We start from the raw sequence: 14,637 nt of genomic DNA on the forward strand, positions 1-14,637 counted from the left end.
TGTCAACAGATCTACCGCCGCATATACTCTTCCGCAGATCGGCGCGCGTGGACTCTCGTCATTTCTAGACTACTCTCGTTAACATCGTCATCGTTCAGGTATTTTCTCTATGGAAATTGATTGCCTAGGATATTTCTTCATCTCGCCTTCCCAAATGAGGAGTTGTATCAAGCAAGCAGAGTTCTGATCTCATGCTGCGCAATGCAATGCTGATTTTTTTCCTCTATGCTTATTTTGGTTAATTGTGCAGTTGTGGTAAACTGTCGCTAGTAGTAATGTTTATATCTGGCTCTGACTCTTTTTCTGTTATTGCTTCTGTAGAAAATATGTAATTGCCTATCGGAGGAATTGGTATGCTATTTTATCTATTTTTATCCTTTACCAGTTGAACTGAACGTAGACTAGTATTAGTATTTGGACAGACCAAAGTGCCGTGTGTTGATTGTATTTGGAGGCACTTGGCTTCTTTGATACATCTGGCGACTTTTTCTGCTAACCTAATGGGGCCTATTTCCTTGAGTCGGTGGGTTTTGTTAAGAAGTCGGCTCATCGAACAATTGAAGAATTTGCTTGGAAAGGAAGAGCTTCAACCCCCTAATATATGTCATTTCAAAGCATTTGATATTAGGCCTGTCGTTGTCTGGGATTCATCCTCTTTTTGCTTGTTTGTTGTTGATTCGGATTGGTTGGGTTGATTTACTGCTTCGTGCCTTGAAGGAGAGAAGCGGGTTAGGAACCTTCTTTTCTAAGAGACTTGGCTTAGAGTTTATGGGTGGCAAAAGTTCCAAGGAGGAGGGTTGGGAGCGAGGTTCATCTTATCGTTCAACTTCGTCTTCGTCGTGGAGCTCATATCCTCAATCATCTTACGACGGAAGTCAGCCTTATGAGCCTCAACAGTCTTATTCTACGCAGCAATATTACATCCCTCCTCCACAAAACTATGGTCATGAACCTTATGCTACAGGTAGAGTGGCTGGCGACAACCGGAACAAGTTCGAGAGGATGTACTCTAGGATCGCTGATAATTATAATTCCGTGGAGGAGGTAAGAAATACATCGATTTTCTTCAGCTGAGCATGAGACTTGTTTATATACATGCCTAGATTTGTAGTACTTTCCTTCACCACTTATCGCCCTTTCTGAATTGTGCACAACTCAAACGACTGAGGATCATTTTATTGTTTGTCAATTTGTTATGGCACTTATGAGTCTTGTAGAAGAGCTTAAAATTTTACTGTTTGACTGATTGGTATATTTAATTTGGTAGAACGGAAGGTTCTTTCTAAGTAATATGATATGATTGAATTTGGAGGACTCTGTTCATTCTTCTTTCACGTATATCCATTCGAATAAATTGAATTAAATTCACTGAACATAAAAACACGTTTTTATGAATATTTTCTGTTCCAGGTAACCGAAGCTCTTGCCTGTGCAGGCCTTGAGTCTTCCAATCTTATTGTTGGTATCGATTTCACCAAGAGCAATGAGTGGACAGGTTAAGTCATGCTGTGATTTAAACTGAAGTTGGAATTAATCAAATGTGTTGTATTGAAATATCTTTTTCTTGGTCTTCTAGGAAAGCAATCATTTAACAGAAGAAGCTTGCATCACATTGGGACTGATCTAAATCCCTATGAACAGGCAATATCCATCATTGGCAAGACCTTGGCAGCATTTGATGAGGATAATTTGATTCCTTGTTTTGGATTTGGAGATGGTATCTTTCTTAAAGTTCATACAGTCTATAGTAACAGACTTTTTTTTTAATCAACTTCTATTTGAAGTTTAGAGATGATAAAAGGTGTTTCTGTAATGTCATGGCAGCATCGACCCATGATCAAGACGTCTTCAGTTTCTATTCAGATGAAAGATTTTGTAATGGATTTGAAGAAGTGTTGAGTCGGTATAGGGACATTGTTCCTCAGCTTCGACTTGCTGGTTATATTTCTTAAACTCTCTTTTTCTCGTTATACATGTTTTACTTGTTATTATGGATTTAGATATCTAGTATTAAAGCTGTCAATACTTGTGATTATTATTTCAGGTCCTACTTCATTTGCACCAGTAATTGAAATGGCCATGACCATTGTTGAGCAGAGTGGTGGCCAATACCATGTTTTGGTGATAATTGCAGATGGCCAGGTATTATAATCCTGGATAGACAGCGTTATTTTTTTTTTCCCTTTCTTTTGGCGGGCAAAGTTTTAGTTACTGATGAGCACCAAACAGAGTGAGAATCCCTTCCTCAAAAGTTAGCTATTGAGAAGGGGAACCAACATATTTGAGACTGGGTCTCCACTAATTAAGAGGATAATGTTTAAATCCATCTGACTTATTTGTCATTTTTCTTTGTTTATTCACCAACTATTATTGTTCTTATTGCTGTAAACTGAGCTCACACACAATGACTTTGCCTCAGGTAACAAGAAGTGTTGATCTTGAACAAGGCAAGCTAAGTCCACAGGAGCAGAAGACTGTGGATGCCATTGTTGAAGCCAGGTGATTATGTAATTTCTGCCCTAGTTTTTATTTATTCAAATTCAAATATCTGTGGTCTTATATGCCTACAATGTCACAGCAAATTTCCCCTTTCAATCATATTGGTTGGAGTTGGAGATGGGCCATGGGACATGATGAAGGAGTTTGATGATAATATTCCAGCTCGGGCCTTTGATAACTTTCAGGTAAGTGATTATGGCACTGAAGATCATCTTTATGACTTGCTATAAGTTACTAGTTTTGCGATCTGATCTACTGCCTTTTTTATTCCTCTCTAGTTTGTGAATTTCACAGAGATTATGTCAAAGAACATTCCCCCATCACGAAAAGAGGCAGCGTTTGCTCTTGCAGCATTGATGGAGATTCCCTCGCAGTACAAGGCAGCTTTAGAACTTAATCTGCTGGGGTAAGTATTTGACTCCTCTCTGTTCCTGTTGGCTCTAGGCTTATTGGCTTCATTTTCTGACAGAAGTTTTGTGGTCATATGCATTCACTGATCCACAGCAATATTCAGAGAAACAATGCTCCTCGGAGAGTTCCCCTCCCACCACCCACGTATGGTTCTGCATCTTTGGGCGCTTCAAAGCCTTCTCATCCTGCTAGTTTTGAGCCTAGTGTTCCCCCTTATCGGGACAACATCTCAGTGGGTACAGCTCCTCCTGCTTCGAGCTCCACTTATGACAATCAGGTACGAAGTCCATCAAGTGGAATCATATGCGTCCAAAGCTCAGGTTTTTTTGGAGCAAATATGTTTTATGATAATTCTGTGACGAATTACTTGAAATTGTGTTTATATTTTATACTAAAAGGCTTTTTATGTATTGCCTTTACATGAAAAGGGCTCTTTAGGCTTTAGCCCATGAAAAGCCAACTCTAATTTCCAGCTCTAGTTACATATAGCCACGTTCTTTTGCTCATAAATCAGTTCAGCAACTGTTGATGATACAAGAAGCCTTGGCAAGATTTGTAGTGGTTGGTCCAAGGTTGATTGAAAGTCATTGGACTGGGGATTATGAGATATGGCTGTAGCCGTAACACCTTTGTTATACTGAATGAACAATTATACCCATGTCAAATCGAAACTCTCTCTCTCTAGATGTTTAGTAATATGTAATTTTATTGTGACGTATTCTAAGTGTTTTAGTAATGTATTTAAAAAATTAATAAAGCAACATATGTGTTCTTTTTGGTAGAAAGCAAGTGTACATATACTAGTTATTATAAATAAAAATTACTCCTCCGGTCCTTAATATAGGACTCAATTCTTGAGTTAGTTTTGGTTCTAAATATAAGATCTATTTATCATATTTATCAATTTTCTCTAAATTACCCTTATGGATACTCCCTCAACCATAATCAAGTAGAAGAGGGAGTTGGGGTATTAAGAAAGATGATTATGGTATTTTAGGAAAAGTGTCACTTTTTTTTATAATTAACTAATTTACCTAACTTCCTTAATCTAATCAAATTAGTTAAATGGGTCTTATATTAAGGACCGGAGGAGTACAATGTTATTGAAGGTGTATTTGAGAAACTACAAGACATATAAAGCAAAGTATTAATATAAACCATGTATAAGCATGTAGCATCCAACAAAATATCAACAATTTAGGAAGCTGGACATGAGAAACACGGTCTGGAGTAGCATTGATGAAGAATTGAAGAAGGCTGTGCAGAGAGGCACGAGTTCTCTAATTGCATATAAGGGCAATATCGGAAGCTCAGAAATCATTGAGGTCAATTCGGTCATAGCAAGCCCTTCCTTCCAAATCCTCCCACTTCCCTCAAGTGTTTAACCAAATGAGGGGAGGGGAGTAACATCCCTCAAACCAAATGGCCTGTTATAGTTGCCATCTAGTGGAACTAGCGTGCTAAATCAATATCTCGTGTTTTCTTTGTATAATTAATTTTACATCATCCCAGCCCCGTTCCTTTTTGTGTTGCGTGTTGGTTTTATATTTGTGGATGCGACTAAATCTGAAATTTCCGTTGCTGTTAATTTTCAATAATGTTGAAAATGTGGTATTTAATGATGGAGTATTATTCAAGGGCTTTGCAACTGAACACATTGAACTGGTCTTGTGCAGCTTTGTCCCATATGTCTGAGCAACCCAAAGGACATGGCCTTTGGATGCGGTCATCAGGTAAAAACAGTTATCAATGTCTTCTCATACTGGAGAATGATTAGAACCAGATGAAGAGAATGGCATTTGACCCCTTATGTTTTATGTCTTGTTTGGCAGACGTGTTGTGAATGTGGATCAGATCTTCAAACGTGCCCCATCTGTAGGAGCCCTATCAGTACCCGAATAAAGCTTTACTAAAGGCGGATCTAGGCCTTGGGCTCAATCGTGTTACCCAAAATTCTTTGTATTCTTTTTAGATATTCATTTTTTATTATTTGATTTGGTTGTTCATGGAACGTAGTTGTGTTGTGTGATTACTGGTTAATGTAGTCAATTTGATCTAGCAAGATAAGACTTGTCGTTGTTCGAATATCAGTTCCTAGGGATCAAAAGTGGAAGTTACAATCTTGTACAGCAGCATATTTTATTGCTTGATTCATGCAATCGATTTTATCTAGCAAGATAAGACTTGTTGTCGATGCATTTGAATATTGGTTCTTAGGGATCAAAAGTGGAAGTTGCAATCTTGTACAGCAGCGTATTTTATTGTATTCTAGAAGAAAATGGCAATTTGATAGGATGAAACACTGAAATGAACTGGTCGAATGGGAAATAGATGGGGGAAATCAGTTGGTCTTTCGGACTTGACTCATACGCGCTTTGCGCCTGACAGCTTATTGATTATGTGGCAAGTGGAAGGCCATGCCCCCTGTTGTGGTCGTGGGGCTCCCTTCCACTGTTTCACCGCTCACACGTCTTTCCCCATCTTGCCGCGGCGGCCTTGCATTACAATAACACCAAGCTCAGTTACAGAAAATATCAAATATTTATTTTTGTGCTTTTGCTTCTGGGCACGTGGATTTTCTGCCCTTTGAATCAAAACACAGATGTACTACGCGTTCAAATGATTAACGAAGTCTTGGGGGCAGCAATTCCTAGGCTTCTGCATCTGTTCTCACTTTTAGAATAAAATGGAGAATTGGTTATAATGATCACAAAAAAATGGATTTGACTATTCTGTTAAATGAAGCCTATTTATGGTTGAGTTGAAGGGAAATAATTTAATTTTCTTTGAGAAGTATGTTGAGGTCGAACTCAAAAAAAAATATCTCTACAAAGGATAACCGACTGTGCTCAAATTAACTACTACTACTAAAGAATGAGGGAGTTATTTAAAAAAGGGGAAAAAAAGGTACATATACACGAAGTTCAACACGAGGAGTCGAAACCCTCAGACATAAAAGTTAATGATAATAATAATAATAATCTTCACCAAAAAAAAAATAATAATAATAAAAATAAAAATAAAATTAGGATGATCCGATTCTAATTTCTAAGCTAGTAAGCTTTGTTTTGTGGGAGAAAAGTCTTAAAATGCTACATGGGTCACAGGCCCAATCATTGGGCTTATGGGAAAAGTTTCCCGAGCAATTATGAGCCCAACAAACCATTCGAAGTTTCGACCGGAAAAGACATCAAGAATCTCAGGGTTTTACTCCGTTCGGGGGACACGCCAAGCAGAGAGCCAGGACTCTTCTATTGCTCCCCGACCATGAAGCTTTTTCGCTCCATCATCGGTACTCCACCTCCTCTCCATTCATTTCTACACAGAGATGTGACTGGAAGAAGATCAGCCACACATTACGGATTCGTCGATACGCATATCTGAGCTTGTGCCTGTCTTGTTTTTTCAGGCCACCAAAGATCACTGGGCCGGGTCGTCGGACGCCGATACTTTGCTGCTTCCACCGAAGAATACTCTAAAAGAAATTATGCGAATAATGTTTCCGAGTATAATACTGTGGTGGGCTCTATTACAGCTCAAAGAAGGTCCTCTGTTTTTATCTTTCAGAGCTTCACTTAATCGAAAGCCTTCACGCTTCCAATTTCTATATCTGGTTCACTGTGTATTCAATTCTTTAATAGGCATTTCTTGTTGAGGGATGTGTATGATGATATGATGCTTGATGGAGTGCAGCCTTCTCGGGACACTTTCCATTCGTTCATTGTTGGAACCATGAAAGGCTCTCGTTTGCAAGACGCTTTCTTCTTCAGGGATCAAATGAAAGTCATGGGTTTGACCCCTGATGTATGTAACTGAAATCTATGTCTTCTGCTCTTTCTCCATGTGTTTGCTTGCGCTCTTATTTTTGGTTCCTGCCATCTAACTGGCTTTAAATGATGTAATCGGTAGCCTTTCTTTGGACCAACTCCTAAGCATTCGAATTTTTTGCTAAAAACTGGATACTTAGTTCTCTTTAATCCACGATAGGAAGGAGCCAATTTGGTTGCTTGACGTTTACTCGTAATTTTTGTGATTTTTGAACGACATGAGTGATATAAACTGGATATATTGATATTCTGAATACTTCTGCGCTATGCCTGGCAAAGTATGTCTAACAACTTTCTATTGTAAACCTAAACATTTTGACCGCGCTAGGATAACTGCCCTCTCCCAATTAAAATAGCTTGTGGATATGCAAATCTATTGTTTCCTTTATGATTTGTCTTTTTTTATTAAGTTTATGTATTTTGAACGACCATTTAGCTACGCATGTTTTGTTATTCTTTATACTTTCTTGTTTGCATGGATTGGAAGATAGTTTGATTATTTTGGTGAGGCAACTTCAATTAAAAAGAAATGTGACTTGAGTTGAGAGCAGAACCACTTTTGGCGATGCCAAAGGTAGGCATTTGTGAATTAAATTGTAGCAACGATGCCCATGAGTGTTTTCATGGTTGCACTGCATTGCCAATCAGCTTTTCAACTCCCATACGAAGTCACTCTATTCCTTTTTTGTGAGTTGAGCAATATAATTGTTTCTTTTGTTTTCTCATGAATCACTTGGTTCCTGTCAAATGAATGCCGTGTGCCCTGCAAAACTTGTTGCCTGTTAATTATATAAACTCCCTTTTAGGGTCTCAAAATTATGTCTATGACGTGTGTAAAATGGATGTCATAGGTTACTTTATACAACTTTCTCATTTCAACTTGTGGGAAATGCAAGAACTCTGATAAGGCTATACAGGTATGAGCCCCTGTCAACTTGTTGACATGCCTTAGAATTGTGCAACATTAGAAGGGGTTATTAGTCTCTTGTCTCTTGATGTATAATTTTTCTTGTTTACCCCTTATGAATGAAGATTTTGGAGGAGATGAAGCACATGGAAGTAAAACCCAATGTGCAAACCTACATCTGCTTGCTACATGCTTGTGCAGCTGATGGCCGATTAGATCGAGTGTATGTTAACAGCCTGGCAGCCTACCATGTATATTCTTCTTTTGAAATTCCATGGGGTATTAACAAATACAATGTCAATTCTTATTGATCCAGGTATGCAATTGTCCGTGATATGACTGCAGCGGGTCTTGGATTAAACAAATTTTGCTATGCTGGGCTTATAGCTGCACACAAGAACAAGACACCTGTGACAGATGATTTTGCCACAAAAGTAACGTGAATCTTTTCTCTTTGCTGCTATGTATTGATGTTCAAGTTCTTCAGAAATTCTTAATCTTGTAGTTATAATTGCATTAAAAAGGTGGTTGAGTTTGTGGAGCGATCAAAGATGTGGTCTTCAGTTGAAAGTGACAGCGCCAGTGCTGAGAATGTTATGATGGGTGTTTCAGATGAGGAGTTGTACAACTTGCCAACAGCAGAATATGTTCATAGACGTGCTGGATTTTTGGCTAGACAATTAACTGCATATCATACTGCGTTTCATGCTTCTGCTGATCTAAAAAATGTTGAGGTACAAGTCATTGTGTTTGTGTGTGCTATTTTTATCGAACAGATGTATAGTTCTTGCTCTATCTTCTGTCTCTCATTGCCTTAGTTCTGTGCACAACATGAGGGGTGTTTGGCAACCCTCGAAAAGTGCTTCTCAGAAGCATTTTTTCGCAAAACAAGGCAAACTCCTCCACATATTTACTTTGTAAACCGTAAAAACACTTTTGAAACCATGGTTTTGATTCCATCCAAATACTCCTGAAATCTTGGTAACTAGCAGCAATGGAAATCAGGGTAATGCTACTCTGGTTTTGTTTGTTACATCCCAAAAATGCGCATATGGTACATCTTATTAAAGGAAGTCATTTCTCATGGTTTGGCATGCATGTGTTGGACACTGGGTAAGTTAACAGAAGAGAGGCAACTGAGTTAGGGATTCCAATTGGTGGTTAGCTTACTACTATGAAGTGTGAATTCTACTGGAACATGACCTATCACTGTTACCCATCCCATAATGAGCTGAGAATCCATTGATGAATTGGCCATTGCTTTGGTTATATGGCGTGAATATGCTGCATCATTGCGTTGCTTTTGTCATATCACGATGTTTATTGAATAAGAGTTAGTAGACTGGTTGGCTCCAAGGAAAAGAGTTAGTAGTCTTAAAAAATGAGACTTGTAGAACCTTTGATAATCAAGCACAATTGCTTCATCTGGTTCACTTTGGACTTTATCTGCCTGTTCCTGCATGACTTGAGTTTTATTTATTTATTTGATATTCATATTCATATTGCTTAAAAAGAATTACGTATCTTTATTTCAGAATCTCATATTTGTAAAATTTCAAATCTTTATATTTGATTGTGGCAGCTGACAGATACTCTTTTAGAGATGCTAAAAAAGGAAGGAAAAATTCCTGATACCTATATTGTCATGCAAGTAATTAGGTGAGTATTTCTTGATTATTAACTCCATCTTTGCATTCGTTTGTCAATTAATTAAAGCAGTGTGGCAGCTCATGTTAATTTTCATGCGCTAATCATTTGAACCACTTGAGAATGGATGCTCTGGAGCCAATATCAATATTAATAATGTGGAAGGGTTCTTTTAGACTTCCAACACTTAAATATGCTCTAGAGCCAATACTAATCATGTGGCAGGCCTTTCACCTTGCTGTTCTTTTATTCCCCTGGTATATGTTTGTCAATTCTATTATTATATAATGCAGTTTATCTCTGATTATTGATTTTATACAGGTGCTATTTACATGCAGGAGACCTTGATCGTGGTCTTCAAACATTCGAAGACTACATGAAATCAGGAAAGCCTCCTGCTGCAGAGCTGTATGTGGTGAGTTTGGATTTGACCCTTGGATCTACCATGGGACAGGATAGTCTTTTCATGAACTCTGATACATCTTATATTGTCTTTGGTCCTGAATATGTAGGGTCTTCTCTGCGTAGTTAATCTGTCTACTTTGCAGTAGCTGCTATTTCCCCGTTATTTCCATGTGCTCTCTGCTAGGCAGTGGTTAGGGAGCAAATATCAATATATCATTCTTTGTTTGAGAGAACTTGATGTTTAGCATATTCATCTGATATATACTGCATAGCTGCACAATGCTGTTAGTTATATAAGCAGGTTTCTGTCTGCTTTAGTTGAGGTGATATGATCTGCAAGTTCTATTCTTTCTATTACGTGCATATTTGTAGCAATAGGTAGTGTTATATAGCAAGGGAGGCAGCCAATCTCTACTTGCTACTTGTCTTCCCCGCTATCTAGTGTTCAATTTCCATTTGTGGTATATTTTGCCGAGATTTTTAGTGTGTACTCTTGGTAAGTGCAATTTTGGCTGTTGTAGGCTTTAATTTCTTTTTGAAGTCAGTTTCTGTTAAATCAGTGCGCTTTTTTTTTTGGGCCATGATTTGCTAAAAAGGCATATTGATTGATGCAAACCATCATTGGTGCAGACACTTGCAGAGGGTGCGATGGTTGGACACACTCCAAAGGGAATGCAAATTGCTCAAGACACGCTGGTACGTTGCTCTAACTTAAGTCATTCTATCAACGCAAATTATTTGGAATATTAGCTGACTATTAATCCATCATATGTAGGTAAATATGGTTTCAAGGAACTTTTTCTTGAGTCCCAAGATGGGAAGTGATCTCCTGCTTTTAGCTGCTGGTGAAAAGGTACTCTTACTTGTTTTGTTGGGCTTTGGAGGAAGTCTATTATATTTGCTGCACGTTTATTTGGGTGATTTTTTCTTGAATTGCAGACTGGGGGATATACCACTGCTAACTACATATGGGACCTGATGCATGCTCGTAAAATGGTCCCTTCATTCCCTGCCGTGGAAGCCTATTACCAGGGGTTAAAAGTGAGCTTGTGGCCTCAATACTGATTCAATTTTCTATGTGCTTTCAAAATTTCTTGATGTTTGTGAATTCATTTTTGTTCTTGCTACGTAGAATTGTGTAATTCTATCTCGGTTGGGTATAGTAGCTGATTAGCCATCTTACATGTAAACTGAATCTTTAATTTTTGGAATTGCAGGAACGTGAGATCCTGAAGACGACCCCAGACTTCTATTGGTGTCTAGAACTTGTGACAACCTTCGCGCAAGATTTGGTCCGAGAACATAAGTTGGATAGATTTCAACACCTCCTTGGTTGTAATGAGTTCTGCTAGATGTTTCTGGACATGGTATTTGACGAGAGAATCCAGAAATGGAAAATGATTAATCAAATTGATGCTTGAGTTAGTGTGGGGCTTGGATCGGTTTGCGCCAGGTGGGACGCTAACTTTTTAAATGAATGTAGGCGCTGTTTTCGGTGTTCATTTCCTCCTAATATTATTCGGAGACTCTTTCTTAACATGTAGTAACTGTTTCATCATTTGATGGTGGAGATTAGGTAGCGTGAGTTTTGTATATTACATTTTCAATTTGAATCTAAATTTTTGCAGGCGATATGTATCCGATAACGTAATATTAGAACTCGGCGAAACAGGGGAATATTAGAGGCCAAACTGTTGTGACGGAATAGATATTTGTAATTGGGTCAGAGAGAAAAATGGCTTGTGGATTGGGTAGAGGGCATGGTACTTGAACCTCTCCTTTCTCATCCGCACATTGATTGAAGTCCTCACTCTAATGGTGTAAATTGTGGAAGTAAGAATTCAGAGATTGTACTGAAATGTGGTGTGTCAAGTTAAAGCGCGAAATGTGCATTTTTGCCTTGGAAAATATCAACTACCAGATTGTGATTGTTATATTTTTAAAACGAATGTGTAGCTTCTTATGTAATATTATTAGATCATAATTTAGTAGTAATACTCCTCCGGTCCTAAATAGTATAAGGGTTTATATTTGGAACTGAAAGAGTAGTTTTTAACTAATAGAATTCAAAGCCTCCTGTAATCTTAGGATTTTGACGGAAAAAATGTGTAGCTGGGGGAACAAATTATGGAGAGCAATAGAACACTCATCCTGCTATTATCATCAAGCACTTAATCTTTATAAAGTGTCTGTTGTACTGAGAGTAACCGCCAATTCTTTGTGATCTATATTCGATTATTTTCTCATTTGTTAGTCGGTTGGGTAACCGCTGACTGACGACGAGAAAACCGAATTTCTTGTTGCCCTCGGGGCCTCATTTCCCCTACAATAGAGGAGAAGTGTGGCACTTGTATCGGATACAATGGACAATTTGTATTTTCCCAAGGACCCGGCGAGTTGCGAGGATGAATGGGACAACCTTGGCAAGTTCTACCACAAGTCACAAGAGGATGGCATAGGGTAACGTTGAACAGAATAGAATGCTCTGCCAACCTGATATTTAGTCGAGTTAGTTCTTTCATCTCAATATTTAACTTTTGAGGTAGAATTTTTTATTCCATTTAGGTATCCATCAATTGGTATTAGTCAGGTTATTGACAATGACTTTTAGCTATCTTTTTGTTTAGTTTCCTTTTATGGAAAAATTAGTAGAAAGCTAAATAAATCTACGGAAATTTTTTTATAATATAAATTAATTGTTTTTAGATGATTGGGAAAGGTTTGATTGATCCAAATCGTCTAAAGTTTTGGACCTAGAAACTTTCAAAGGCTCAAGTTAGGCCGAATAAAATGGAACAATTATATGCGTAATTATGTATCCTAGAATGGGGGTGTTTAGGTCAACGCCTGATGGTATAATATAGGTTTGCCCTGCTCATCATTTTTTTTGAGTGAAAAGGAATTTATTGAAAAATAATAGCAACAAACTTACAGAGGGAACTTTAGAAAAAGTAAGAAACTATCAAGAGATTACATAATGAGCTGTTTACGAAACTCAGCAAATCTTATAATTTGATCAGTCAAAGAAAAAACTTCATTAACTAGTCTTGGAGGCTGGGTCACTTCATGATTGAAAAGTCTTCCATTGCGGGCATTCCAGAGTTTCCAGCAGAGAAGACCAAACCTCACACACCAATTCAGGTTGTTCTTACTCGTGTCCAGATTCTTCTGCAACCATCTTCCAAAGGGTATACTTAGAAAACACGAAAGGTGACGCAAGGGGATTACAAGGCTCCAGCAGACCTGAGCCCAATGACAGCTCCTTAAGACATGGTCTAAGTCTTCGACTCCGTGCCCGCATGATTCACATTGGGTGCTATGGGTCATGTGTTGTCAGTAACGTTTAGCATTAGTTAGGAGCTTGTTACTTAAAGCTAACCAGAGGAAAGATCTTACTCTCTGTATTCTTGGCCATTTCCATGCTAATTTCCAAATTGGATTTTCTTCATCCCATTCATTCTCCATAACCAATTGGTAGGCTAAGTCAAGGCTAGCAGCTGTCTTTTCCCTCCGTTGGGTTCGAGGGGCGCATCTCTGAAATTTGGCATAGGATATCTTGCGGGAGGTGTTCAGAGAATTCCTACCAGTTCCATCTTCCATCCGTAGTTACAAAATCAAGTAGTTTCTTTTGTCTATCCGTCTCGTGTATGGGTGTATAGGCTAAATGCTGTAAGGGGGGACAAGGCACAGGCTTGCCTTCATTAAATTTATTTGCTCGCCCTGTCATCATTGATATCACCTAGGAGGAGCCATTCAAGCATTTGCCTGGGTTATTAGCTTGAACCTTTACCTAAAATTTTTTTGTACCAAAAAAAAAATGTACATGGATTTGTTGTACTAAAAAAAAATGATTTGTGTTGTAGCAAAAAGATTTATTATATCGATTTTGTACCAGAAAAAAGTATATCGATGTGTGTGGTTCTAAAAATTACCATATGATTCTTAACAAATATTTAATTATTGGCTGTGAAGTGTTTAACAAAGGGCTTGGTGGGATTGGTATTTAGTAGAAATTACTTGTTGGGGGGTTTGACAATCCTTAAAAGTCTTCTAAAAAGCACTTTTTCACAAAATGAGACAAATTTCTCTACATATTTACTTCGTAAATCGTAAAAACATTTTTTTAAAACTATGATTTGGTTTCTATCCAAACACCCGCGTTGTTTGATGTTAGTTTTTGAATTCGAATCCTCTAGGTGCCAAGTAAGGGTCCCCCCAAACAGCAATATGAAATTACCCTAAAGCACTTATTAGGGTAAAAAAAAAAAGAAGGAAATATTCTAAAAAATGATTGTTGAATTTTAAAATTTTAAATCAGTATTAATTACTACACTTATAAAGAAAATGACTACATTCAAAAAGAAATGACAATATATTTTTATAGTAATTCCTGATTTGAAATGTTAAATTCAATATTATTTTTTTGGGTATTTTCCCAAAAAATTAACTTGAGAGAACTCCCCCCTCCCTTCCCGTGTATTTTTCCCATTCCAGACAAAGACGAGAGGAAAGGAAGAGGGAACGGCGCCCGAAGGTAGCTTCTCGATTCTGAACGTGAAAACTCAAGTCGTCCTCCACTTCCATCCTTGCCTGCCGTCGCCGTGCTCCACCGCCGTCTTCCTCTGCACTCAAGGTCCTTGCTTTGATGTCTGGTGGCTGCGTTTTCGTTTCTTTCTTGCTCTGTTGCGCAAGTGGTCTCCCCCTTCCTTTGCTGAAATTGTTCTGTGGCAGTAGTAGGAGAGCCATCCGTTTTATTCTCTTCTTTCTCCTTTGCTGCGGTGCTAGAAAGTTTGCTCTTGCTAGCTGGTGCAACCCCCATCTTCCTCCTTCTTGTTCTCGCCGATTTCTCCTTGTGCGTTTGGTAAGTTCAGATTCTTCTTCCCTTCTACTTTGTGTGGACAAGGCTGAGCAATTTGGTTCCTTCTTTCTTTCCTTCTTGCC

General features: G+C 38.2%; 2 protein-coding genes across 2 annotated transcripts; both read left to right on the forward strand.

Moving 5' to 3' along the window:
- On the forward strand, positions 1-5,152 carry LOC114741803 (E3 ubiquitin-protein ligase RGLG2-like). The gene is made up of 12 exons (XM_028930069.1): positions 1-98; positions 718-1,044; positions 1,411-1,495; positions 1,577-1,717; positions 1,825-1,938; positions 2,045-2,142; positions 2,420-2,499; positions 2,579-2,684; positions 2,778-2,905; positions 3,004-3,187; positions 4,587-4,643; positions 4,743-5,152. Exons 2-12 carry the CDS (start codon positions 769-771, stop codon positions 4,821-4,823), a joined length of 1,350 nt encoding a protein of 449 aa, XP_028785902.1. The 5' UTR covers positions 1-98; positions 718-768; the 3' UTR covers positions 4,824-5,152.
- Positions 5,153-6,134: 982 nt separating this feature from the next.
- LOC114741801 (pentatricopeptide repeat-containing protein At4g35850, mitochondrial-like) lies at positions 6,135-11,109 on the forward strand. Its single transcript, XM_028930067.1, is given in 14 exon segments — positions 6,135-6,202; positions 6,320-6,455; positions 6,552-6,714; positions 7,589-7,654; positions 7,770-7,867; positions 7,961-8,078; positions 8,169-8,378; positions 9,227-9,303; positions 9,613-9,706; positions 10,327-10,392; positions 10,472-10,549; positions 10,636-10,737; positions 10,914-10,920; positions 10,923-11,109. Coding segments are annotated over 14 exon segments (1,320 nt in total). The 5' UTR covers positions 6,135-6,177; the 3' UTR covers positions 11,003-11,109.
- The last annotated feature ends 3,528 nt before the right edge of the window (positions 11,110-14,637 follow it).

Source organism: Neltuma alba, unplaced genomic scaffold, assembly GCF_004799145.2.
Source record: "Neltuma alba isolate B1F8T4 unplaced genomic scaffold, ASM479914v2 tig00003538_pilon, whole genome shotgun sequence".
In the NCBI taxonomy this organism is placed as follows: Eukaryota; Viridiplantae; Streptophyta; class Magnoliopsida; order Fabales; family Fabaceae; genus Neltuma; species Neltuma alba.

Excerpts from the sequence above, each read along its gene's own strand:
- LOC114741803 (XM_028930069.1), top strand. The coding sequence starts at position 769 with ATGGGTGGCAAAAGTTCCAAGGAGGAGGGTTGGGAGCGAGGTTCATCT. Across the intron at positions 1,496-1,576 it reads CAAGAGCAATGAGTGGACAG|GAAAGCAATCATTTAACAGA; the intron begins GTTAAGTCATGC and ends TTGGTCTTCTAG. Across the intron at positions 2,500-2,578 it reads GATGCCATTGTTGAAGCCAG|CAAATTTCCCCTTTCAATCA; the intron begins GTGATTATGTAA and ends ACAATGTCACAG.